The sequence below is a fragment of the Salmo salar genome, chromosome ssa19 (assembly GCF_905237065.1).
Source record: "Salmo salar chromosome ssa19, Ssal_v3.1, whole genome shotgun sequence".
NCBI classification, from domain to species: Eukaryota; Metazoa; Chordata; class Actinopteri; order Salmoniformes; family Salmonidae; genus Salmo; species Salmo salar.
In genome coordinates this window covers 32,078,098-32,102,031 of record NC_059460.1, presented here as the reverse complement: position 1 = coordinate 32,102,031, position 23,934 = coordinate 32,078,098, and the positions used below count along the sequence as shown (strand labels likewise).

Here is a 23,934-nt window from a genome sequence, read left to right as displayed (position 1 = left end):
ATTGAACCAAAACCAACTATGCAATCAATGTGTTTGTATTTCTTAGGAAGGACTTTGAGACCACCCAGCTCCTCAGCAAGATTGAGGATGAGCAGTCTCTGGGAGCTCAGCTGCAGAAGAAGATCAAGGAACTCCAGGTATAGTACAGGATCTAAGCTCCAGTACAGGAAAGCACACACCTGAATCATTTCCTGACAAAAACTGTGACATATTTCTTCTGGTAGCACACATTTTTACTGGTGGCTTCTGATGGCTCAGTAGGTTGGAAGATGTTGTTTCTTGCTGATGTTTCTTACCGTTGTTAAGATGGTGCTTCCATAGAGTTAGATAGAGGACAAATACTTTATCTGTGACATTATGGCCTATGTGATAGCATGGACAGCTCCATTTTAATACAGTCAATTGTCTTCTTCTTTTGTGCTTGAAAAATATGTAAACCTAATATTGGTGATTTACCACCACCTGCAGAGCTGGAGTCCTGAGCCATATCAAAATCATGTAATTTATTTATTGCTATGACTAGATGGCGGTGTTATAGCTTAAAGCCATTTTCTAACCATAGGCAACCCAATTTGAAGAAGAGAATGCTCTAATCATTGGCCCAGTTAACTACTTTAGAATGGAAGCTCTCAATGGCAATGTCCAAGCTAAAATGGTTTATATCCATCTAGAGACCTCTATCTAACTTTATGGGTGGATTTTACTGATTTGGGTTTGGTTCCTGCATGGGACACTGTCTATTGAATAAATTAGTGTAACTGGCTTTGTTTTAACATGTGAATAATCTTGGTACCATTTGAAAGGAAACACTTTAAAGTTTGTGGAAATGTGAATTGAATGTAGGAGAATAACACAATAGATCTGGTAGAAGAAAATGCAAAGAAAAAAACAACTGTTTTTTTTGTATTTATTTTCTACCACCATCTTTGAAATGCAACAGAAAGGTCCCAAGTCTAGCCATCACTCTGGTTGTAATTCCGATGGTGTCCATAAGATGGCAGCAGTGTATGTGCAAAGTTTCAGATGATAACTTGAAGTATGAGCAAGCTACAAGACATTTAGTGTGAAGTCACCCAGGTACATTTGGGCAAATCGTGAAGGACACATTTACATTTACATTACATTTCTCTGCAAGAATATCATCAAATCTGTATACTTTGACTTTGATTTAGCTTTTCCAGTATTAGTAGCCATATTGTAAGTTCAACACTTGCAAAACACCCAGTTTTCATAACTTCATAACTCTCCATATTCTTGCAATTTTTGTCCAAAATGAAAAGGCTTGCTGTCACACAAGGTTAGCAGAAAAATTGTGTGACAGATCCTCTTTTATTTAGTTTTGTTAATTTTTTTTTTTGCACTGGCCCCCCGTGGGAATCGAACCCACAACCCTGGTGTTGCACACACCATGCTCTACCAACTGAGCCACAGGGAAGACGGCATGCAATGAAAGCGTCGCTCTCTGGCCAAAATTGGTGTCCTACAGTATAAATCAAATCAAATCAAATCAAATTTATTTTTATATAGCCCTTCGTACATCAGCTGATATTCTCAAAGTGCTGTACAGAAACCCAGCCTAAAACCCCAAACAGCAAGCAAAGCATGTGAAAGAAGCACGGTGGCTAGGAAAAACTCCCTAGGAAAAACTCCCTAGAAAGGCCAAAAACCTAGGAAGAAACCTAGAGAGGAACCAGGCTATGAGGGGTGGCCAGTCCTCTTCTGGCTGTGCAGGGTGGATATTATAACAGAACATGGTCAAAATGTTAAAATGTTAAAATGTTCATAAATGACCAGCATGGTCAAATAATAATAATCATAGTAGTTGTCGAGGGTGCAACAAGCACGTCCGGTGAACAGGTCAGGGTTCCATAGCCGCAGGCAGAACAGTTGAAACTGGAGCAGCAGCACGGCCAGGTGGACTGGGGACAGCAAGGAGTCATCATACCAGGTAGTCCTGAGGCATGGTCCTAGGGCTCAGGTCCTCCGAGAGAAAGACAGAAAGAGAGAAAGAGAGAATTAGAGAGAGCATATTTAAATTCACACAGGACACCGGATAAGACAAGAGAAATACTCCAGATGTAACAGACTGACCCTAGCCCCCGACACATAAACTACTGCAGCATAAATACTGGAGGCTGAGACAGGAGGGATCAGAAGACACTGTGGCCCCATCCGATGATACCCCGGACAGGGCCAAACAGGCAGGATATAACCCCACCCACTTTGCCAAAGCACAGCCCCCACACCACTAGAGGGATGTCTCCAACCACCAACTTACCGTCCTAAGACAAGGCCGAGTATAGCCCACAACGATCTCCGCCATGGCACAACCCAAGGGGGGGCGCCAACCCAGACAGGAAGACCACGTCAGTGACTCAACCCACTCAAGTGACGCACCCCTCCCATGGACGGCATGGAAGAACACCAGTAGGCCAGTGACTCAGCCCCTGTAAAAGGGTTAGAGGCAGAGAATCCCAGTGGAAAGAGGGGAACCGGCAAGGCAGAGACAGCAAGGGCGGTTCGTTGCTCCAGCCTTTCCGTTTACCTTCACACTCCTGGGCCAGACTATACTTAATCATAGGACCTACTGAAGAGATAAGTCTTCAGTAAAGACTTAAAGGTTGAGACTGAGTCTGCGTCTCTCACATTGGTAGGCAGACCATTCCATAAAAATGGAGCTCTATAGGAGAAAGCCCTACCTCCAGCCGTTTGCTTAGAAATTCTAGGGACAATTAGGAGGCCTGCGTCTTGTGACCGTAGCGTACGTGTAGGTATGTATGGCAGGACCAAATCGGAAAGATAGGTAGGAGCAAGCCCATGTAATGCTTTGTAGGTTAGCAGTAAAACCTTGAAATCAGCCCTTGCCTTAACAGGAAGCCAGTGTAGGGAGGCTAGCACTGGAGTAATATGATCAAATAATATATACTACACCTCTAATGATATAGTGAAGTTTGGTTATGTTCTAGAATCTCTGAGGAATAAATACAAACATAATTTGACTGGTTGAAACAACGTTTAGGATTAGAATCCTTTCTTTGTAAATTGAATGAGTGGAAATTCAAAATCGATCGTGCATGCTATATGGACCTTTTTAGGATATGAAAAAGGATTTTATCTAACAAAACGTCTCTTCATGTTATCTATGGGACCCTTGGGATGATAAATCAGAGCAAGATTTCAGAATGTAAAATATAAAATATACATCCTTTTACTATTTTGTGAGGTTCCAATGTTTCAACTTTATTGTTAATTCCCCGCTGCTCCTGCCCCCTACTTTAGGCCCGTATTGAGGAGCTGGAAGAAGAAATTGAGGCTGAGCGTGCTGCCAGGGCCAAAGTTGAGAAGCAGAGGGCTGATCTCTCCAGGGAACTTGAGGAGATCAGCGAGAGGCTGGAGGAGGCCGGAGGTGCCACTGCTGCTCAGATTGAGATGAACAAGAAGCGTGAGGCTGAGTTCCAGAAGCTGCGTCGTGATCTTGAAGAGTCCACCCTGCAGCATGAAGCCACAGCCGCCGCTCTGCGCAAGAAGCAGGCAGACAGTGTGGCTGAGCTCGGGGAGCAGATCGACAACCTGCAGCGCGTCAAGCAGAAGCTGGAGAAGGAGAAGAGTGAGTATAAGATGGAGATTGATGACCTCTCCAGCAACATGGACTCCATTGCCAAGGCTAAGGTGAGTAGTGATGTTTTGGTCAAGCGGTGTTGAGGAGGGTCAACTACATTACCATTTATGTGAACTGAAGTAATAATGGTGCATGTTTCACTAACAGGGCAATCTGGAGAAGATGTGCCGTACTCTTGAGGACCAGCTAAGTGAGATCAAGACTAAGAATGATGAGAATCTTCGCCAGGTCACTGACATCAGTGGACAGAGGGCCAGACTTCTGACAGAAAATGGTACCGTCAACAATGAGCAACAAACCAATGCTTTCCTTAAGTGGTACACAATAAAATGTGTTGAGGGCTTGAAGTCCAGTCCACATTCAAATATTTGGAGAAATTACTATTCACCATCTAACATTGCCCTACAAAACATTTTCAATCATAGAGAACAGAGACCACATTAACAAGATGTCCCTCTATCTCTGCAGGTGAGTTTGGCCGCCAGCTGGAAGAGAAGGAAGCACAGTTGTCTCAGCTGACCAAAGGCAAACAGGCCTTCACCCAGCAGGTGGAGGAGCTGAAGAGGCAGATTGAGGAGGAGGTCAAGGTAAGGGACCCAATATGGACTCCACCAACCACAGAGTTTAGAGAAATATCTACATGTAGACGGTGACTACGCCACCCTTAGAGACTTCAAATCAAAATCAAATTGTCTCGTGCTTCGTAAACAACAGGTGTGGATTAACAGTGAAATGCTTACTTATGGGCCCTTCCCAACAATGCAAAGAGAAAAATTGAAAAATAATACACTGCTCAAAAAAATAAAGGGAACACTTAAACAACACAATGTAACTCCAAGTCAATCACACTTCTGTGAAATCAAACTGTCCACTTAGGAAGCAACACTGATTGACAATAAATTCCACATGCTGTTGTGCAAATTGCATAGACAACAGGTGGAAATTATAGGCAATTAGCAAGACACCCCCAATAAAGGAGTGGTTCTGCAGGTGGGGACCACAGACCACTTCTCAGTTCCTATGCTTCCTGGCTGATGTTTTGGTCACCTTTGAATGCTGGCGGTGCTTTCACTCTAGTGGTAGCATGAGACGGAGTCTACAACCCACACAAGTGGCTCAGGTAGTGCAGCTCATCCAGGATGGCACATCAAGGCGAGCTGTGGCAAGAAGGTTTGCTGTGTCTGTCAGCGTAGTGTCCAGAGCATGGAGGCGCTACCAGGAGACAGGCCAGTACATCAGGAGACGTGGAGGAGGCCGTAGGTGGGCAACAACCCAGCAGCAGGACCGCTACCTCCGCCTTTGTGCAAGGAGGAGCAGGAGGAGCACTGCCAGAGCCCTGCAAAATGACCTCCAGCAGGCCACAAATGTGCATGTGTCTGCTCAAACGGTCAGAAACAGACTCCATGAGGGTGGTATGAGGGCCCGACGACCACAGGTGGGGGTTGTGCTTACAGCCCAACACCGTGCAGGATGTTTTGCATTTTCCAGAGAACACCAAGATTGGCAAATTCGGCACTGGCGCCCTGTGCTCTTCACAGATGAACGCAGGTTCACATTGAGCACTTGACAGACGTGACAGAGTCTGGAGACGCCGTGGAGAACATTCTGCTGCCTGCAACATTCTCCAGCATGACCGGTTTGGCGGTGGGTCAGTCAAGGTGTGGGGTGGCATTTCTTTGGGGGGCCGCACAGCCCTCCATGTGCTCGCCAGAGGTAGCCTGACTACCATTAGGTACCGAGATGAGATCCTCAGACCCCTTGTGAGACCATATGCTGGTACGGTTGGCCCTGGGTTCCTCCTAATGCAAGACAATACTAGACCTCATGTGGCTGGAGTGTGTCAGCAGTTCTTGCAAGAGGAAGGCATTGATGCTATGGACTGGCCTGCCCGTTCCCCAGACCTGAATCCAATTGAGCACATCTGGGACATCATGTCTCGCTCCATCCACCAACGCCACGTTGCACCACAGACTGTCCAGGAGTTGGCGGAAGCTTTAGTCCAGGTCTGGGAGGAGATCCCTCAGGAGACCATCCGCCACCTCATCAGGAGCATGCCCAGGCATTGTAGGGAGGTCATACAGGCATACACACTACTGAGCCTCATTTTGACTTGTTTTAAGGACATTACATCAAAGTTGGATCAGCCTGTAGTGTGGTTTTCCACTTTAATTTTGAGTGTGACTCCAAATCCAGACCTCCATGGGTTGATAAATTGGATTTCCATTGATTATTTTTGTGTGATTTTGTTGTCAGCACATTCAACTATGTAAAGAAAAAAGTATTTAATAAGATTATTTCTTTCATTCCGATCTAGGATGTGTTGTTTAAGTGTTCCCTTTCTTTTTTTGAGCAGTATAGAAAGATAATAACAGAAGGAATAAATACACAATGAGTAATGATAGGACCCTGAACAGCTTCTACCCCCAAGCCATAAGAATGCTAAATAGTTAACCAAATAGCTACCCAGACTATCTGAATTGACCACCCTGGTACCCCTCAGTACGGGGTACCAGTACTGAGTCGATGTGCAGGGTAACGAGGTTATTGAGGTAGATATGTACATATAGGTAGGGGTAAAGTGACTAGGCAACAGGATAGATAATAAGAAGTAGCAGCAGTGTATGGGATGAGTCAAAAGAGTTAGTGCAAAAAGGATGGTCAATTCAGATAGTCTGGGTAGCTATTTGGTTAACTATTTAGCATTCTTATGGCTTGGGGGTAGAAGCTGTTCAGGGTCCTGTTTCTTGTGGCTGGAGTCTTTAAGGCCTTTCTCTGACATCGCCTAGTACAGAAGTCCTGGATGGCAGAGAGCTCAGCTCCAGTGATGTACTGCTCCGTACGCACTACCCTCTGTAGCACCTTGCGGTTAGATGACAAGAAGTTGCCATACCAAGCGATGATGCAGGATGCAGCCGGTCAAGATGCTCTCAATGGTGCAGCTGTAGAACTTTTTGAGGATCTGCGGGCCCATGCCAAATCTTTTCAGCTTCCTGAGGAGGAGGAGGAGGAGGCATTGTCGTGCCTTCTTCATGACTCTGTTGGTGTGTGTGAAGACCATGTTAATTACTTGTGGACACAGAGGACCTTCAAGATCTCGACCCGCTCCACTACAGCTCTGTGGATGTGGATGTGGGCTTGTTCGGCTCTCCATTTCCTTTAGTCCACGATCAGCTCCTTTGTCTTGCTGATGTGGGGCAAACAGGGAGTATAGGTGGGGACTAAACACGCACCCTGTAATGAGGGTCAGTGTGGCGGATGTGTTGTTGCCTAGCCTCACCACCTGGGGGCGGCCGGTCAGAAAGTCACAGGGTCCTGAGCTTAGTGATGAGTTTGGAGGGCACTATGGTGTTGAATGGACCCCAGGAAGAGTAGCTGCTGCTTTTGCAACAGCTAATGGGGATCATAATAAGATACCAAATACCAAATGCTTAGCTGTAGTCAATGAACAGCATTCTCACATAGGTGTTCCTCTTGTCCAGGTGGGAAAGGGCAGTGTGGAGTGCAATAGAGATTGCGTTATCTGTGGATCTGTTGGGGCAGTATGCGAGTTGGAGTGGGTCCAGGGTGTCTATGTCCTTGTTCAGCCAAGATTCAGAGAAACAGAATATTACAGTTATTCAGGTCCCGTTGATAGGAGTTCATCCAGTTTGTTCGCCAGTGACTGCACATTCGCCAATAGAACAGAGGGCAATGGTGGTCTATTTGTTTGCTGACGTAATCTCGTTAGGAGGCTGCCTCACCTGCCTCTTTTTGGCCGCCACTTCCTCTTTCGAGTACCAGGGATTAGGGCCTGGTCCGGAGTAAGCAGAACGCCCAGAGCTGCCGATTCGTTGAGATAGAAATCTTCATCCAAATTGAGGATCGCTGTTCTGATGTCCAGAAGTTGTTTTCGGTCAAAGGAAATGATGGCGTAGACGTTGCGTACCTAAAAGTTAAGATCAGCAGACATTATTTTAATATTTTAATAGCAGAGTAAAATGCCCACTATCCACTGTAGCGTCATCTACTGTAATTTGTTTTACTATCTCTCTTATCTCTCTGTTTTTCCCTTTCTCACTCACAGGCAAAAAATGCACTGGCCCATGGTGTCCAGTCTGCCCGCCATGACTGTGACCTACTGAGGGAGCAGTTTGAGGAGGAGCAGGAGGCCAAGGCAGAGCTGCAACGCGGCATGTCCAAGGCCAACAGCGAGGTGGCTCAATGGAGGACTAAGTATGAAACTGATGCCATTCAGCGCACAGAGGAGCTGGAGGAGGCCAAGTGAGTCGCACGCATCAGCAGAAACTCACATATAGGGTGTGGATGGTGATGTTGTGGTGGTACGGTAGTCTCGTAAACCCACACCCTAGGCAACAGCAGTGTGGTTTGGTTTCAATTTTGACACTTTCTTGGCACCTTTAATAAGAAAAAAAATGTGGGGTGGGTCCTCTTAAAAATAACCTGTGATCACCATCTTGGTATCTACAATCTTGCTAGCTGTTATCTAGCTGCTATCTGTATTTTATTCAAACAGATACGGTACCCACTGGCACACCACGTCATTTCAACGTGGAGAATTTGGGTCATATTTGGTAGATACATTGATCAATGAGATTCCAGCACATTTTCACCCATCATTTTTTTTAAATAAAATCAATCAGATCATGCATTAACCGGCGATAGCCGACACCCACATAGCTGATGTTTTGGCGGTGTCGAAGGTGTAACTTCATTGGAACTGTCAAATTGGTTAGAAGCCGCTTTTGATCATTGTCATCAAGCCACACCTGTCCCACTTGCGTTACAAATGCAGACCAAGAAAGTGTAGCTGTATAGAAATTATGACGCTCAAATCGAAAATCATTAAACGAAACAATGAGGATTTCTATCATCCTAATATACTGTAGGTGTAGATTACATCTGTCATCCTAATGGAGGTGTAGATTACATCTATCATCCTAATGGAGGAGTAGATTACATCTATCATCCTAATGGAGGTGTAGATTACATCTGTCATCATAATGGAGGTGTAGATTACATCTATCATCCTAATGGAGGAGTAGATTACATCTGTCATCCTAATGGAGGTGTAGATTACATCTGTCATCATAATGGAGGTGTAGATTACATCTATCATCCTAATAGAGGAGTAGATTACATCTATCATCTATCATCCTGTAGATTACATCTATCATCCTAATGGAGGTATAGATTACATCTGTCATCTATCATCCTGTAGATTACATCTATCATCCTAATGGAGGAGTAGATTACATCTATCATCTATCATCCTGTAGATTACATCTATCATCCTGTAGATTACATCTATCATCCTGTAGATTACATCTATCATCCTAATGGAGGTGTAGATTACATCTATCATCCTGTAGATTACATCTATCATCCTAATGGAGGTGTAGAGTACATCTATCATCTAATGGGGGTGTAGATTACATCTATCATCCTAATGGAGGAGTAGATTACATCTATCATCCTAATGGAGGTGTAGATTACATCTATCATCCTAATGGAGGAGTAGATTACATCTATCATCCTAATGGAGGTGTAGATTACAAATGTCATCCCAATAGAGGACTAGATTACATCTGTCATCCTAATGGAGGTGTAGATTACATCTATCATCCTAATGGAGGTGTAGATTACATATATCATCCTAATGGAGGTGTAGATTACATCTATCATCCTAATGGAGGTGTAGATTACATCTATCATCTGTCATCCATCTGTCATCCTAATGGAGGTGTAGATTACATCTGTCATCTATCATCCTAATGGAGGTGCAGATTACATCTGTCATCCTAATGGAGGTGCAGATTACATCTATCATCCTAATGGAGGTGTACAGTCGTGGCCAAAAGTTTTGAGAATGACACAAAAAAGTCTGCTGCTTCAGTGTCTTTAGATATTTTTGTCAGATGTTACTATGGAATACTGAAGTATAATTATGAGCATTTCATAAGTGTCAAAGGCTTTTATTGACAATTACATGAAGTTGATGCAAAGAGTGAATATTTGCAGTGTTGACTCTTCTTTTTCAAAAATTGCAATTCATCTGATCACTCTTCATAACATTCTTGAGTATATGCAAATTGCCATCAGACAAACTGAGGCAACAGACTTTGTGAAAATTAATGGAGGAGTAGATTACATCTATCATCTATCATCCTAATGGAGGTGTAGATTACATTTGTCATCCTAATGGAGGTGCAGATTACATCTGTCATCCTAATGGAGGTGCAGATTACATCTATCATCTATCATCCTAATGGAGGAGTAGATTACATCTGTCATCCTAATGGAGGAGTAGATTACATCTATCATCCTAATGGAGGTGCAGATTACATCTGTCATCCTAATGGAGGTGCAGATTACATCTATCATCTATCATCCTAATGGAGGAGTAGATTACATCTGTCATCCTAATGGAGGAGTAGATTACATCTATCATCCTAATGGAGGTGCAGATTACATCTGTCATCCTAATGGAGGTGTAGATTACATCTGTCATCTATCATCCTAATGGAGGTGCAGATTATATCTGTCATCCTAATGGAGGTGTAGATTACATCTGTCATCCTAACGGAGGTGTAGATTATATCTGTCATCCTAACGGAGGTGTAGATTATATCTGTCATCCTAATGGAGGTGTAGATTACATCTGTCATCCTAATGGAGGTGTAGATTACATTTGTCATCTATCATCCTAATGGAGGTGCAGATTACATCTGTCATCCTAATGGAGGTGCAGATTACATCTATCATCCTAATGGAGGTGTACAGTCGTGGCCAAAAGTTTTGAGAATGACACAAAAAAGTCTGCTGCTTCAGTGTCTTTAGATATTTTTGTCAGATGTTACTATGGAATACTGAAGTATAATTATGAGCATTTCATAAGTGTCAAAGGCTTTTATTGACAATTACATGAAGTTGATGCAAAGAGTGAATATTTGCAGTGTTGACTCTTCTTTTTCAAAAATTGCAATTCATCTGATCACTCTTCAAACTGAGGCAACAGACTTTGTGAAAATTAATATTTGTGTCATTCTCAAAACTTTTGGCCACGACTGTAGATTACATCTATCACCCTATTGGAGGAGTAGATTACATCTCACATTCCAGTGTTCAAATTTGTAAACAAGGCTGCATGGGATTTCTCTTAATGCGACTCCGTGCAGCCAATGACAGTGTCAATTTTAGGTGTATGCCAGGTGCCACTTGTGGATTTGACGGCTCTAATGCAGTTCCACCTTTGACACAACCAAAACAACCGCAATGTGGATGTCGATTTAAAGAGGATCTGATTGAATAGAACCCTTAATGTTATCAATGTGCTCGATCAAATGACACAACCAAATTACCTGGATTTCACCTAGTTGAGGTGACATTAAAGTATATAGTGCAAGTGATCAATGCCGTTTGAGATTCTGTGCAGATTATTGCAGCAATTGTGAAGATTTCCACAGACCGACAACCCTGAACGCTTTCTATGATTACATAAGAAGACATTTATTGTTACAGTAACCTCAAAATGTGGCCATGGATGTGTTACTCATTACTCTGTGGAAATCTAATGTACAAGAATAAATACTTGTACATTAGTTTGTAAAATAGTTAATAGCTTAATGTTAGGTGGTCTTACAAAAGTAATATTAAATTGTGAGTCTTGCTTAAATTCTAGTTTGTCTACAAATTAATAATTGATGTTGCATTCACATCTCCATTTCAACCAAAAATCTAAGTTTATTAATAGGTCTAAATCAAACTTTAAAGGATGATTTGATTTAGTCATTTTTTAACTTAGATTTTTGGTTGAGAGACTTGAGATGGAGACATGAATCCAACATTTTAATTTACTAACTTGTAGATTCCATTTGAAAGCTACCAAAGTTTAAAACCCTAGGCCTATATGTATTGTCTATTTTTAGTTTAATCCTGGGTTAAATTTAAACAATAGCTGTTGATGACTTCCCATCAACAGCATCATTGATAATAGAATTGATAAAGTATGGTTCCATTTCATTTGCTCTGTTAAACCTACCTTTTGGAATGACTTTGATAGCAACGCAACAGTGAATCTATTAAGTGGAGATTTCTCAACAACCATTCTCACGACAGCACATTGGTAACAGCCTGTGACAAATATGGAAGCCCAGTCGGGCTTGGTTAAAACCCTGGATGGGGGACCAAAGGGTAGCTGTAGATAGATCAACTCTCCAGTAGGAGGTGCTGCCCAGCCTATTGTTTTTTTCTGATAGAGTATATTACGTTGAAGATCTGATGTTGTTTCAAAGGTAGAAATTCAACATATTTTATGCAAGGTTTGTCAGTGTTGAAAATGTTACCATGTTGATGTAATCCTGTAGTTGAATTTTCACCTTAAAATAAGTTTGTTAATAACTTTTTTCAAATCCAATGTATTTTCCATGTAACAATACATTGACAAATGATGTTGAAACAATGTTGATTTAACCAGTTTGTGCCCAGTGGGTAGTTATATAGGCCGTGACATAGTACCAAACTGCCATTCTATTATGTAAGGAGGGGTTAGGCCAGAACATTAGAACATTGTGGGAGGCAACCCAGATGTCTAGAGAGACTAGTGGTAGGGGGCTCTGAGAAAATGTCAGTAAGTATTGTAACATTTGTTTTGGAACAAATTGTTCACAATAAAACCACCCTCTGTCGGCCAACAGGAAGAAGCTGGCCCAGCGTCTGCAGGAGGCTGAAGAGACCATCGAGGCAGTTAACGCCAAGTGCGCCTCCCTGGAGAAGACCAAGCAGAGGCTGCAGGGAGAGGTGGAGGACATCACGATTGACGTTGAGAGAGCTAACGCAATGGCCTCCAACCTTGACAAGAAGCAGAGAAATTTTGACAAGGTGAAAATGAATAAACCTCACCCTAGGGTAATATTTTCTGTCTGCTATTTGATCAGTTGTAGTATAATTGTACCATATTCCTGATTCAAAACCCCATCAATGAGTTCTAATGAAAATCCTATGGATTTCCCTAGGTTCTGTCAGAGTGGAAGCAGAAGTATGAGGAAAGCCAGGCTGAGCTGGAAGGAGCTCAGAAGGAGGCTCGCTCTATGAGCACTGAACTCTTCAAGATGAAAAACTCCTACGAGGAGGCTCTGGATCATCTGGATACTCTGAAGAGAGAGAACAAGAACCTGCAACGTGAGCATCTGACAGCAGTTCTATTTTGCTCATGTTTGACTAGTGTTGTAAAAATGGAGGGAGCTTTAACCATCAAAATTACATTAAATTACTATTACACCATCTCTGAGTATAAAATTATACTTTTTGTACTCGTAATCAGTGTTCCTTTGAACAACCCAAGGAAGTGGAGGGCAATTATATTTGCAAGACCATATGAAGTGCTGTTAATTATTTATCTGTTATCATGATTCAATGTCAACTTCAGTGCATTGGTAATATCCACAAAAAAATTATCTCCCAAGTCTAAACTGCTCCTGTGTTTGTGTGCAGAGGAGATCTCTGACCTGACTGAGCAGATCGGAGAGACTGGCAAGAGCATCCATGAGCTGGAGAAGGCCAAGAAGACTGTGGAGACAGAGAAGTCTGAGATCCAGACAGCTCTGGAGGAGGCTGAGGTACAAACTACAGCTGTTTGATGGGAAAAGCAGTGTTACACGAGCCAATGCTAGCTACAGTCCAATGATCCCTGTATTGGTGTTTATTGTAGTCATATATATTTAATTTCTGGTGTTATTCACATCCAAATGTATTGAACACTTGTCCAGGGCACACTGGAGCACGAAGAATCCAAGATTCTGCGTGTGCAACTGGAGCTGAACCAGGTCAAGGGTGAAGTGGACAGGAAGCTGGCTGAGAAGGATGAGGAGATGGAGCAGATCAAGAGGAACAGCCAGAGGATGGTTGACTCCATGCAGAGCACCCTGGACTCTGAGGTCAGGAGCAGGAATGACGCCCTGAGGGTGAAGAAGAAGATGGAGGGAGACCTGAACGAGATGGAGATCCAGCTGAGCCACGCCAACCGCCAAGCGGCCGAGGCCCAGAAACATCTGAGGAATGTCCAGGGACAGCTAAAGGTAAAGGGAATGGGACATCAGGCTCAAACATCTGAAAATGGGGAGGGATTTGTTTGTGAATCTTTAAAAAAGGCTTGAACCAAGGAATTAAAAATATTGAATAGATTGGACTAATATACTGTAGAAATGTAGGGATATTGAGGAAATTCTTACCAATAAACATTTTAATCACCGATCCTATCACCTCTACTTCCACAAGTCCTAATGAACCTGTCATTATGAACCCCAGGATGCCCAACTGCACCTTGATGACACCGTCCGTGCCTCAGAGGACATGAAGGAGCAGGCAGCCATGGTGGAGCGCAGGAACGGTCTGATGGTGGCTGAAATCGAGGAGCTGAGAGTTGCTCTGGAGGTGACAGAGAGAGGCCGTAAAGTGGCTGAGACTGAGCTGGTAGATGCCAGCGAGCGTGTTGGACTGCTGCACTCCCAGGTACAGGTCAAAATCTATTTCTTATGAAACTCAACCAAACATACCATTTACACAGTGCTTGCTATTATATGTCGTAACTTCTGCCTTATGACATGTAAGTTCTCTTGAGAGTCAAACAATTTGTCTTGTTTCCTCCAGAACACCAGCCTTCTGAACACCAAGAAGAAGCTGGAGACTGACCTAGTGCAGGTGCAGGGAGAGGTGGAGGACATCGTCCAGGAAAGCAGGAATGCAGAGGAGAAGGCCAAGAAGGCCATCACTGATGTGAGTTCTTATGATCTATTGAATTACATCAACTTCATTTGGCCCCAGTGGTAACGGGGCTGGTTAACACTAGTATTGGCTGAGCCTCGAGGCATCCCAGTTTGAGGCAACGTCGATTCTAACAGCCTAATATATATATTTAATCTGCAGTGCCTTCAGAAAGTATTCATACCCCTTGACATATTCCACATTTTGTTACAGCCTGAATTCAAAATGGATTAAATAGATTTGTCTCACCCATCTACACACAATACCCCATAATGACAAATGTGTTAAATGAAATACAGATTTCATTTCTATAAGTATCCCACCCCTGAGTCAATACTTTGTAGAAGCACCTTTGGCAGTGATTACAGCTTTGAGTCGTCTTTGGTATGTCTGTATCAGCTTTGATTCATCTTGGGTATGTCTGTATCAGCTTTGCACATCTGGATATGAGGATTTTCTCCCATTCTTCCTTGTAGATTTTCTCAAGCTCTGTTAAGTTATATGGGGACTGGATGTGAACAGGAGTCTTTCCACAGATTTTCAATGGGATTCAAGTCTGGGCTTTTACAGCACTTTCACATTCTTGTTCTGAAGCCATTCCAGTGTTGCTTTGGCTGTATGCTTGGGGTCATTGTCCTGTTGGGGTGCACATTTTTGCCCGAGTCTAAGGTCGCTTGCACTCTTAGTCAGGTATGCCTGTATTTGGCTCCATTCATGGTTCCCTCTATCTTTACCAGTCTCCCTGCCACTGAAAAGCATCCCAATAGCATGATGCTGCCACCACCATGCTTCACAGTAGGGATGGTGTTAGAAGGGTGTAATAGCACTTTGCATTCAGGCCAAAGAGTTACATTTTTCTGTCAGACTCTTTTGCCTTATGCTCACAGCCGTTCATGTGCCTTTTTGCAAATTCCAGGCGTACTGTCATGTGCCTTTTTCTCAGGAGTGGCTTCCATCTAGCCACTCTCCCATATAGCCCAGATTGATGAAGTGCTGTAGAGACTGTTGTCCTTCTGGCAGGTTCTCCCATCTCAGCCAATAAACTCTGTAGTTCTGTCAGAGTGGTTATTAGGTTCTTGGTCACCTCCCTGACCAAGGTCCTCTTGCTCAGTTGCTCAGTTTGGTTGGACGACCAGCTCTAGGCAGAGTCTGGGTAGTTCCATATTTTTTGTATTTCCCAATGATGGAGACCACTGTGCTCTTGGAAACTTTCAACACTTGTTTTTTACCCTTCCCCAGATATACAGTATGTCTCATCAGAATTTTATGTTGGAGATCTACGGACAGTTCCTTGGACTTGATGGTATGGTTTCTGCTCTGGCATGCATTGCTAACTGTGGGACCTTATTTGGACAAGTGTGTTTCTTTCTAAATCATGTCAAAACAATTTAATTGGCCACAGGTGGACTCCAATCAAGTTCTAATGACATCTCAAGAATGATCAAAGGAAATTGGATGAACCTGAGCTTAATTTGGAGTGTCATAGCAAAGAGGTGTCAATACTTAAATGAGATATTTCTATATTTCATTTTCAATCATTTTGCAAAAATGTTTAAAAAAACATGTTTTCACTGTCATTATAGGATATTGTGTGTAGATGAGTGATACATTTTTTTATTCAATCCATTTTGAATGCAGGCTGTAACACAACAAAATGTGGAATAAGTCAAGGGGTATGAATACTTACTGAAGGCACTGTATGCTATCACAAAAATAATAATATGGTTGTGTTTATAAAGGTTTTAGGTAACAAAATATTTCAAAGAACACTGTCATTTATTAGTTTGCTATATGTAAAAATGAAAAACAATAAAAGCACCACAATTCATGTGTTATACACTATCACAAATAAATGCACTATTATTTAATTGACATTTACAATTTAATCAATTGATATGGTCCCCCATCAGACTATTGTCAATGTAATCTGGTCTTTAGGCTACATCTATTATTATAAGCCTATCTGTGAAATAAGTTTCAATATAGTTTAGGTGTAGTTTTGATGGGCCATTGTCAGATGGCAGACCACAGTCAGGTGAAGAAAGGGTAGGGGGAATATGTCCTCCTAAAACTACTAATAACAACAACAAATCAAATAAAATGTTATTGGTCCATACACATGGTTAGCAGATGTTATTGGTCTATACACATGGTCAGCAGATGTTATTGGTCCATACACATGGTTAGCAGATGTTATTGGTCCATACACATGGTTAGCAGATGTTAATGTGAGTGTAGTGAAATGCTTGTGCTTCTAGTTCCGACCATAGAGTAATATCTAACAAGTAATCTAACCTAACAATTTCACAACAACTACCTTATACACACAAGTGTAAAGGAATGAATACGAATATGTACATAAAAATATATGAATGAGTGATGGCCGAACGGCATAGGCAAGATGCAGTAGATGGTATAGAGTACAGTATATACATATGAGATGAGTAATGTAGGGTATGTAAACATTATATAAAGCGGCATTGTTTAAAGTGGCTAGTGATACATTTATTACATCAATTTTTCCATTATTTAAGTGGCTAGAGTTGAGTCAGTATGTTGGCAGCAGCCACTCAATGTTAGTGATGGCTGTTTAACAGTCTGATGGCCTTGAGGTAGAAGCTGTTTTTCAGTCTCTCGGTCCCTGCTTTGATGCACCTGTACTGACCACGCCTTCTGGATGATAGTGGGGTGAACAGGCAGTGGCTCAGGTGGTTGTTGTCCTTGATGATCTTTTTGGCCTTGCTGTGACATCAGGTGGTATTGAAATTCTAACAACGTGAGTGTGTTAAATCAACTTATTTAAGAAAAGTCAAGGACAGAGGGCAACATGCTCCCGAGTGGCGCAGCGGTCTAAGGCACTGCATCTCAGTGCTAGAGGTGTCACTACAGACCCTGGTTTGAGCCCAGGTTGTTTCACAACCGGCTGCAATCTGGAGTCCCATAGGGTGGCACACAATTGCCCAGCGTCATCCAGGATAGGGGAGGGTTTGGCCGGGGTAGGCCATCATTGTAAAATAAGGATCTGTTCCTAACTAATTAAATAGAGAACTAAAGTTATCTTAAATGGCATACATAATGAAATGAAAATGTGTCACTTTCACAAGGTTGTAGTAATGACATGTTCTTAAAATATTGGTTTGAATCTAGGTTGTGCATTTAGAAATCAATAAAATAACAACTAAGGAAGAATTGTTCACTTCTCTCATTGAAGAAGTGAACAACTCATTCTCAAACCCCAAACCTCGGTCTGGTCTGCCGAGTCTCTTTTGAAAGCATTCCCGGAAGTCTCGCGATTTTGGGCCTCTGGGTTTAAAAACTGGTTGTAAGCTTGTAATGCTAATGTCATGTAAACTACTCACTTGCCAAAAGCATTCATTGAAAATATCCTCTGCAAGCTCTACCTAGCTAGCATTTTTACTGCAGGGCGCTTATGGCTCCCAACGTCTCGATTCCTCTCTGCCAAACTGACGTTGGTTTAGTAGATATGTATGTTGGAACATTGGTACATCATGGGAGGCAGCCCGTCTGTCTAGAGCTACCTTCCTGTAGGTTTTCGCTCTATATCTATCAAAAAAAATGTATTTATAAAGTGATTTTTACATCAACAGATGTCACAAAGTGCTTACACAGAAACCCAGCCTAGAACCCCAAACAGCAAGCAATGCAGGTGTAGAAGCACGGTGGCTAGGAAAAACCTCTTAGAAAGGCAGGAACCTAGGAAGAAACCTAGAGAGGAACGAGACTCTGAGATTGTGGCCAGTCCTCTTCTGGTTGTGCCGGGTGGAGATTATAAGGGTACATGGCCATTAAGGTCAGATCGTTCTTTAAGGTGTTAAAATGTTCCATAGATGACCAGCAGGGTCAAATAATAATCACAGTGGGAGAATTAGAGGGAGCATACTTAAGTTCACACCAGACACCAGAAAAGACAGGGGAATTACACCAGATAGGACAGACTGACCCCAGCCCCCCGGTACATTTATTACAGCATAGATAATGAAGGATGAGATGGGGGGGGGGTCGGGGACACTGTGGCCCCGTCTGACGATAACCCTGGACAGGGCCAACCAGGCAGGACATAACCCCACCCACTTTGCCAAAGCACAGCCCCCGCACCACTAAAGGGATATCAACAGACCACCAACTTACTACCCTGAGACAAGGCTGAGTATAGCCCACGAAGATCTCCTCCAACGCACGAGCCCGAGGGGGGCGCAAAACACTCAAGTGACGCACCCCTCCTAGGGACGGCATGGAAGAGCACTAGTAAGCCAGTGAGTCAGCCCCCATAATAGGGTCAGAGGCAGAGAATCCCAGTGGAGAGAGCTGAGCCGGCCAGGCAGACACAGCAAGGGCGGTTAGTCACTCCAGTGCCTTGCCATTCACCTTCGCACCCCTGGGCCAGACTACACTCAATCATAGGGCCTACTGAAGAGATTAGTCTGCATCTCTCACATGGGTAGGCAGACCATTCCATTAAAATGTAGCTCTATAGGAGAAAACCCTGCCTCCAGCTGTTTGCTTAGAAATTCTAGGGACAGTAAGGAGGCCTGCGTCTTGTGATCGAGCGTACTTGTGGGTAGGTACGGCAGGACCAAATCGGAAAGATAGGTAGGAGTAAGTACATGAAATGCTTTGTAGGTTAGCAGTAAAACCTTGAAAATCAGCGATAGCCTTAACAGGAAGAGGCTAGCACTGGAGTAATATGATCAGGATTTTAGCAGCCCTATTTCAAATCAAATCAAATTGTATTAGTCACATCCGCCGAATACAACAAATGTAGACCTTACAGTGAAATGCTTACTTACAAGCCCCTAACCAACAATGCAGTTTTAAAAAATACGGATAAGAATAAGAAATAAAAGTAACAAGTAATTAAAGAGCAGCAGTAAAATATCCACAACAAGACTATATGCAAATGATAACAACAGAGAGTAATAGCGATGAAAAAGAGGGGGGGGGGGGCAATACAAATAGTCTGGGTAGCCATTTGATTAGCTGTTCAGGAGTCTTATGGCTTCGGGGTAGAAGCTGTTTAGAAGCCTATTGGACCTAGACTTGGCGCTCCGGTATCGCTTGCCGTGCGGTAGCAGAGAGAACGGTCTATGACTAGGGTAGCTAGAGTCTTTGACAATTTTTACGGCCTTCCTCTTACACTGCCTGGTATAGAGGTCCTGGATGGCAGGAAGCTTGGCCCCAGTGATGTACTGGGCCGTTCGCACTACCCTCTGTATTGCCTTGCAGTTGCCATACCAGGCAGTGATGCAGCCAGTCAGGATGCTCTCAATGGTGTAGCTGTAGAACTTTTGAGGATCTGAGGACCCATGGCAAATTTTTTCAGTCTCCTAAGGGGGAATAGGTTTTGTCGTGTCCACTTCACGACTGTCTTGGTGTGCTTGGACCATGATAGTTTGTTGGTGATGTGGACACCAAGGAACTTGAAGCTCTCAACCTGCTCCACTGCAGCCACGTTAATGAGAATGGGGGAGTGCTCAGTCCTCTTTTTCCTGTAGTCCACAATCATCTCCTTTGTCTTGATCACATTGAGGGAGAGGTTGTTGTCCTGGAACCACACGGCCAGGTCTCTGACCTCCTCCCTATAGGCTGTCTCATCGTTGTCATCGATCAGGCCTACCACTGTTTGGCAAACTTAATGATAGTGTTAGAGTCGTGCTTGGCTGTGCAGTCATGAGTGAACAGGGAGTACAGGAGGGGACTGAGCACGCACCCCTGAGGGGCCCTGTTGAGGATCAGCGTGGCAGATGTGTTGTTATCTACCCTTACCACCTGGGGGCGGCCCGTCGGGAAGTCCAGGATCCAGTTGCAGAGGGAGGTGTTTAGTCCCAGGGTCCTTAGCTTATTGATGAGCTTTGAGGGCACTATGGTGTTGAACACTGAGCTGTAGTCAATGAATAGCATTCTCACATGGGTGTTCCTTTTGTCCAGGTGGGAATGGGCAGCGCATGCTCGCAGTACACATCCTGGTAATCCGTCTGGCCCTGCGGCCTTGTGAATGTTGACCTGTTTAAAGGTCTTACTCACATCGGCTGCGGAGAGCGTGATCACACAGTCTTCCAGAACAGCTGGTGCTCTCATGCATGTTTCAGTGTTATTTGCCTCGAAGCGAGCATAGAAGTAGTTTAGCTCGTCTAGTAGGTTGTGTCACTGGGCAGTTCTCGGCTATGCTTCCCTCTGTACTCTGTAATGGTTTGCAAGCCCTGCCACATCCGATGAGCATCAGAGTTGGTGTAATATGATTCCATCTTAGTCCTGTATAGACTCTTTGCCTGTTTGATGGTTCGTTAGAGGGCATAGCGGGATTTCTTATAAGCTTCCGGGTTAGAGTCCCTCTCCTTGAAAGTGGCAGCTCTAGCCTTTAGCTCAGTGCGGATGTTGCCTGTAATCCATGGCTTCTGGTTGAGTTATGTACGTACGGTCACTGTGGGGACGACATCATCGATGCACTTATTGATGAAGCCAATGACTTATGTGGTGTACTTCTCAATGCCTTCGGAGAAATCCCGGAACATATTCCAGTCTGTGCTAGCAAAACAGTCCTGTAGCTTAGCATCTGCTTTATCAGACCACTTTTTTATTGATCTAGTCACTGGTCCTTCCCGATTTAATTTTTGCTTGTAAGCAGGAATCAGGAGGATAGATTTATGGTCAGATTTGCCAAATGGAGGGCGAGGGAGAACTTTGTATGCATCTCTGTGTGTGGAGTAAAGGTGGTCCAGAGTTTTTTCCCTCTGGTTGCACATTTAACATGCTGATATTAATTTGGTAAAACTGATTTAAGTTTCCCTGCATTAAAGTCCCTGGCTACTAGGAGCGCCGCCTCTAGGTGAGCGTTTTCTTGTTTTTCATACAGATGAAAACTCTCTAGGTAGGTAGTGTGGACTACAGTTTATCATGACATACTCTACCTCAGGCGAGCAATAGCTTGAGACTGACTTCCTTAGATGTCATGCACCAGCTGTTATTTACAAAAATACATAGCCCGCCGCCCCTTGTCTTACCAGACGCCACTGTTCTATCCTGCCGGTACATTGTATAACCAGCCAGCTGTATGTTGATAGTGTCGTCGTTCAGCCACGACTCCGTGAAGCATAAGATATTACAGTTTTGAATGTCCCGTTGGTAATTTAATCTTCCACATAGGTCTTCTATTTTATTGTCCAAAGATTGCACGTTTGCTTGCAGACTGGAAGGAAGTCGTTTTTTTTGTTGATCGCTAACGAATTCTCAGAAGGCAGCCCGCCCTCCGGCCCCTTTTTCTCCTCCTCCTCTTCACGTAAATCACGGGGATCTGGGCCTGTTCCTGAGAAAGAAGGAAATCATTCGCGTCGGCCTCATCAGACTCGTTAAAGGAAAAAAAGGATTCTGTCAGTCCGTGGTGAGTAATCGCAGTCCTGATGTCCAGAAGTTATTTTTGGTCATAAGAGACAGTAACAGCAACATTATGTACAAAATAAGTACAAAAAATAAGTTGCAAATAAACTAACAAAAAAAAAAAAATCGGTTGGGGCACATAAAACATCTGCCTTCTTCTCCAGCGCCAGAATTCCAGAACTAACTGAAGTTTATTTTATGTTATATCCGGGTAGCCGGAGAGTAGAGCATTGCAGTAGTCTAATCTAGAAGTGACAAAAATATGGATTAGCATTTCAGCATAATTTTTGGACAACATGTTTTAGATTTTTGCAATGTTATGATGGTGGGAAAAAAGCTGTCCTTGAAATATTCTTGATATGTTCATCAAGAGAGAGATCAGGGTCCAGAGTAATGCCAAGGTCCTTAAGTTTTATTTGAGGTGACTGTACAACCATCAATATTGTTTGTCAGATCAAACAGCAGATCTCTTTGTTTCTTGGGGCCTAGAACAAGTATCTCTGTTTTGTCCGAGTTTAAAAGTAAAACGTTTGCCGCCGTCCACTTCCTTATGTCTGAAACACAGGCTTCCAGTGTAGGCAATTTTGGAGCTTCACCATGTTTTGTCAAAATGTACAGTTGTGTGTCGTCCGCATAGCAGTGAAAGTTGAAATTGTGTTTTCGAATGTCATCACCAAGAGTTAGAATATATAGTGAAAACGATAGTGGTACTAAAATGTTGAAAATTCTAATAATTAGCTGGTTGATAATCTGCATCCAGTTAATTATAACTGAGGTTGGAGAGCCCTGGTCTAGAGAGACATACATTAAACAAACTACCATTCCAGGCCGCCATGATGGCTGAGGAGCTGAAGAAGGAGCAGGACACCAGCTCTCACCTGGAGAGGATGAAGAAGAACCTGGAGGTCACAGTCAAGGACCTGCAGCACCGCCTGGATGAGGCTGAGAATCTGGCCATGAAAGGAGGCAAGAAGCAGCTCCAGAAACTGGAGTCCAGGGTGAGTTAACAACAGGGTGGATTAGAGTGGATTGAAAAACAGATTTCTGGATATTTATTTGGGCATTGTGTAATGACTTTTTCTCTCAATAACCCACCTAGATAATGAAATGCTGTTAACATTACAGATCCCTTCAATTAAAATTGTAAAAGTATATATGAACAGACAACTACTGTGCATCCTTGACCGAGTAGAGACTATAGCTCTGTTTTACAAAGATTTATTATGTATGATTTCACCACCTCAAACAAATGCCTATGTTCATTTCTTCTACAAAGGTGCGTGAGCTTGAGACTGAGTTGGAGTCCGAGCAGAAAAGAGGTGTGGATGCTGTCAAGGGAGTCCGCAAGTATGAGCGCCGAGTCAAGGAGCTCACTTACCAGGTAAGAGAAAGTGCCTTCTTCACACAATTTACACTAACACAAACAGGTTTGTGTACAAAACTGAGGCAGTGAATCTTTGATTATGTCCCACAGACTGACGAGGATAAGAAGAACATTGGCAGACTTCAGGACCTGGTAGATAAGCTGCAGATGAAAGTGAAGGCCTACAAGAGGCAGGCTGAGGAAGCAGTAAGTCACATACTGTACTTAGTCAAATACTCTGAAAGTATGCTTTCGAAGACATATTTTTCCCTCGTTAACTTCATGTAAATACAGTTTAGTTACAGCTGAGATCCACAAAAGGTGAAACACTGGTCGCTCCAGGCGCATTTGTTATTGTTTTTGTTTTGTTTATCAAACAAAGGAGATGAGTATGAAGTGTTGTGGCAAAATAAAATCTATTGTGTGTGCAAGTTAGTGAAACTTGCAACCCCTACCCAACAGTGCAGTAGTCAATAATAGTATAAGTCATTTAAAAAAAAGAAATATATAACCCTATCACGAGAAATAAACAAGAGGAAAATTATAGATAATTTAAGTCAATGATGTGAATGAAAAAAAAAGTGTTTGTTGTTTTAAGAAACGTCTTCGTTGTTATAAATAACATCTTTGTTGTTGTAATAACATCTTTGTTGTTGTAATAACATTGTTGTTGTTGTAATAACGGACTCCAACTTTAAAGTGCTTCTGCACATCAGTCAATATTGAGTCAATTGATATTGCAAGTAATTGCTGAAGACATTATGCACATTTCTCAGTGCCTCCTATGCCTGTGTTACCTACT

General features: G+C 43.0%; 1 protein-coding gene across 1 annotated transcript in view; it reads left to right on the top strand.

Annotated features, from left to right (window-relative positions):
• Positions 1-23,934, top strand: part of LOC106591119 (myosin heavy chain, fast skeletal muscle) — a 42,133-nt gene that overhangs the window by 17,417 nt on the left and 782 nt on the right. The window contains exons 26-39 of the mRNA XM_014182308.2: positions 47-137; positions 3,280-3,669; positions 3,767-3,893; positions 4,088-4,206; positions 7,683-7,879; positions 12,313-12,496; positions 12,631-12,796; positions 13,109-13,233; positions 13,384-13,692; positions 13,922-14,125; positions 14,264-14,389; positions 22,597-22,767; positions 23,046-23,150; positions 23,244-23,339. Of these exons, the coding sequence (XP_014037783.1) occupies positions 47-137; positions 3,280-3,669; positions 3,767-3,893; positions 4,088-4,206; positions 7,683-7,879; positions 12,313-12,496; positions 12,631-12,796; positions 13,109-13,233; positions 13,384-13,692; positions 13,922-14,125; positions 14,264-14,389; positions 22,597-22,767; positions 23,046-23,150; positions 23,244-23,339 (2,410 nt within the window). The remainder of the gene's footprint in view (positions 1-46; positions 138-3,279; positions 3,670-3,766; positions 3,894-4,087; positions 4,207-7,682; positions 7,880-12,312; positions 12,497-12,630; positions 12,797-13,108; positions 13,234-13,383; positions 13,693-13,921; positions 14,126-14,263; positions 14,390-22,596; positions 22,768-23,045; positions 23,151-23,243; positions 23,340-23,934) is intronic.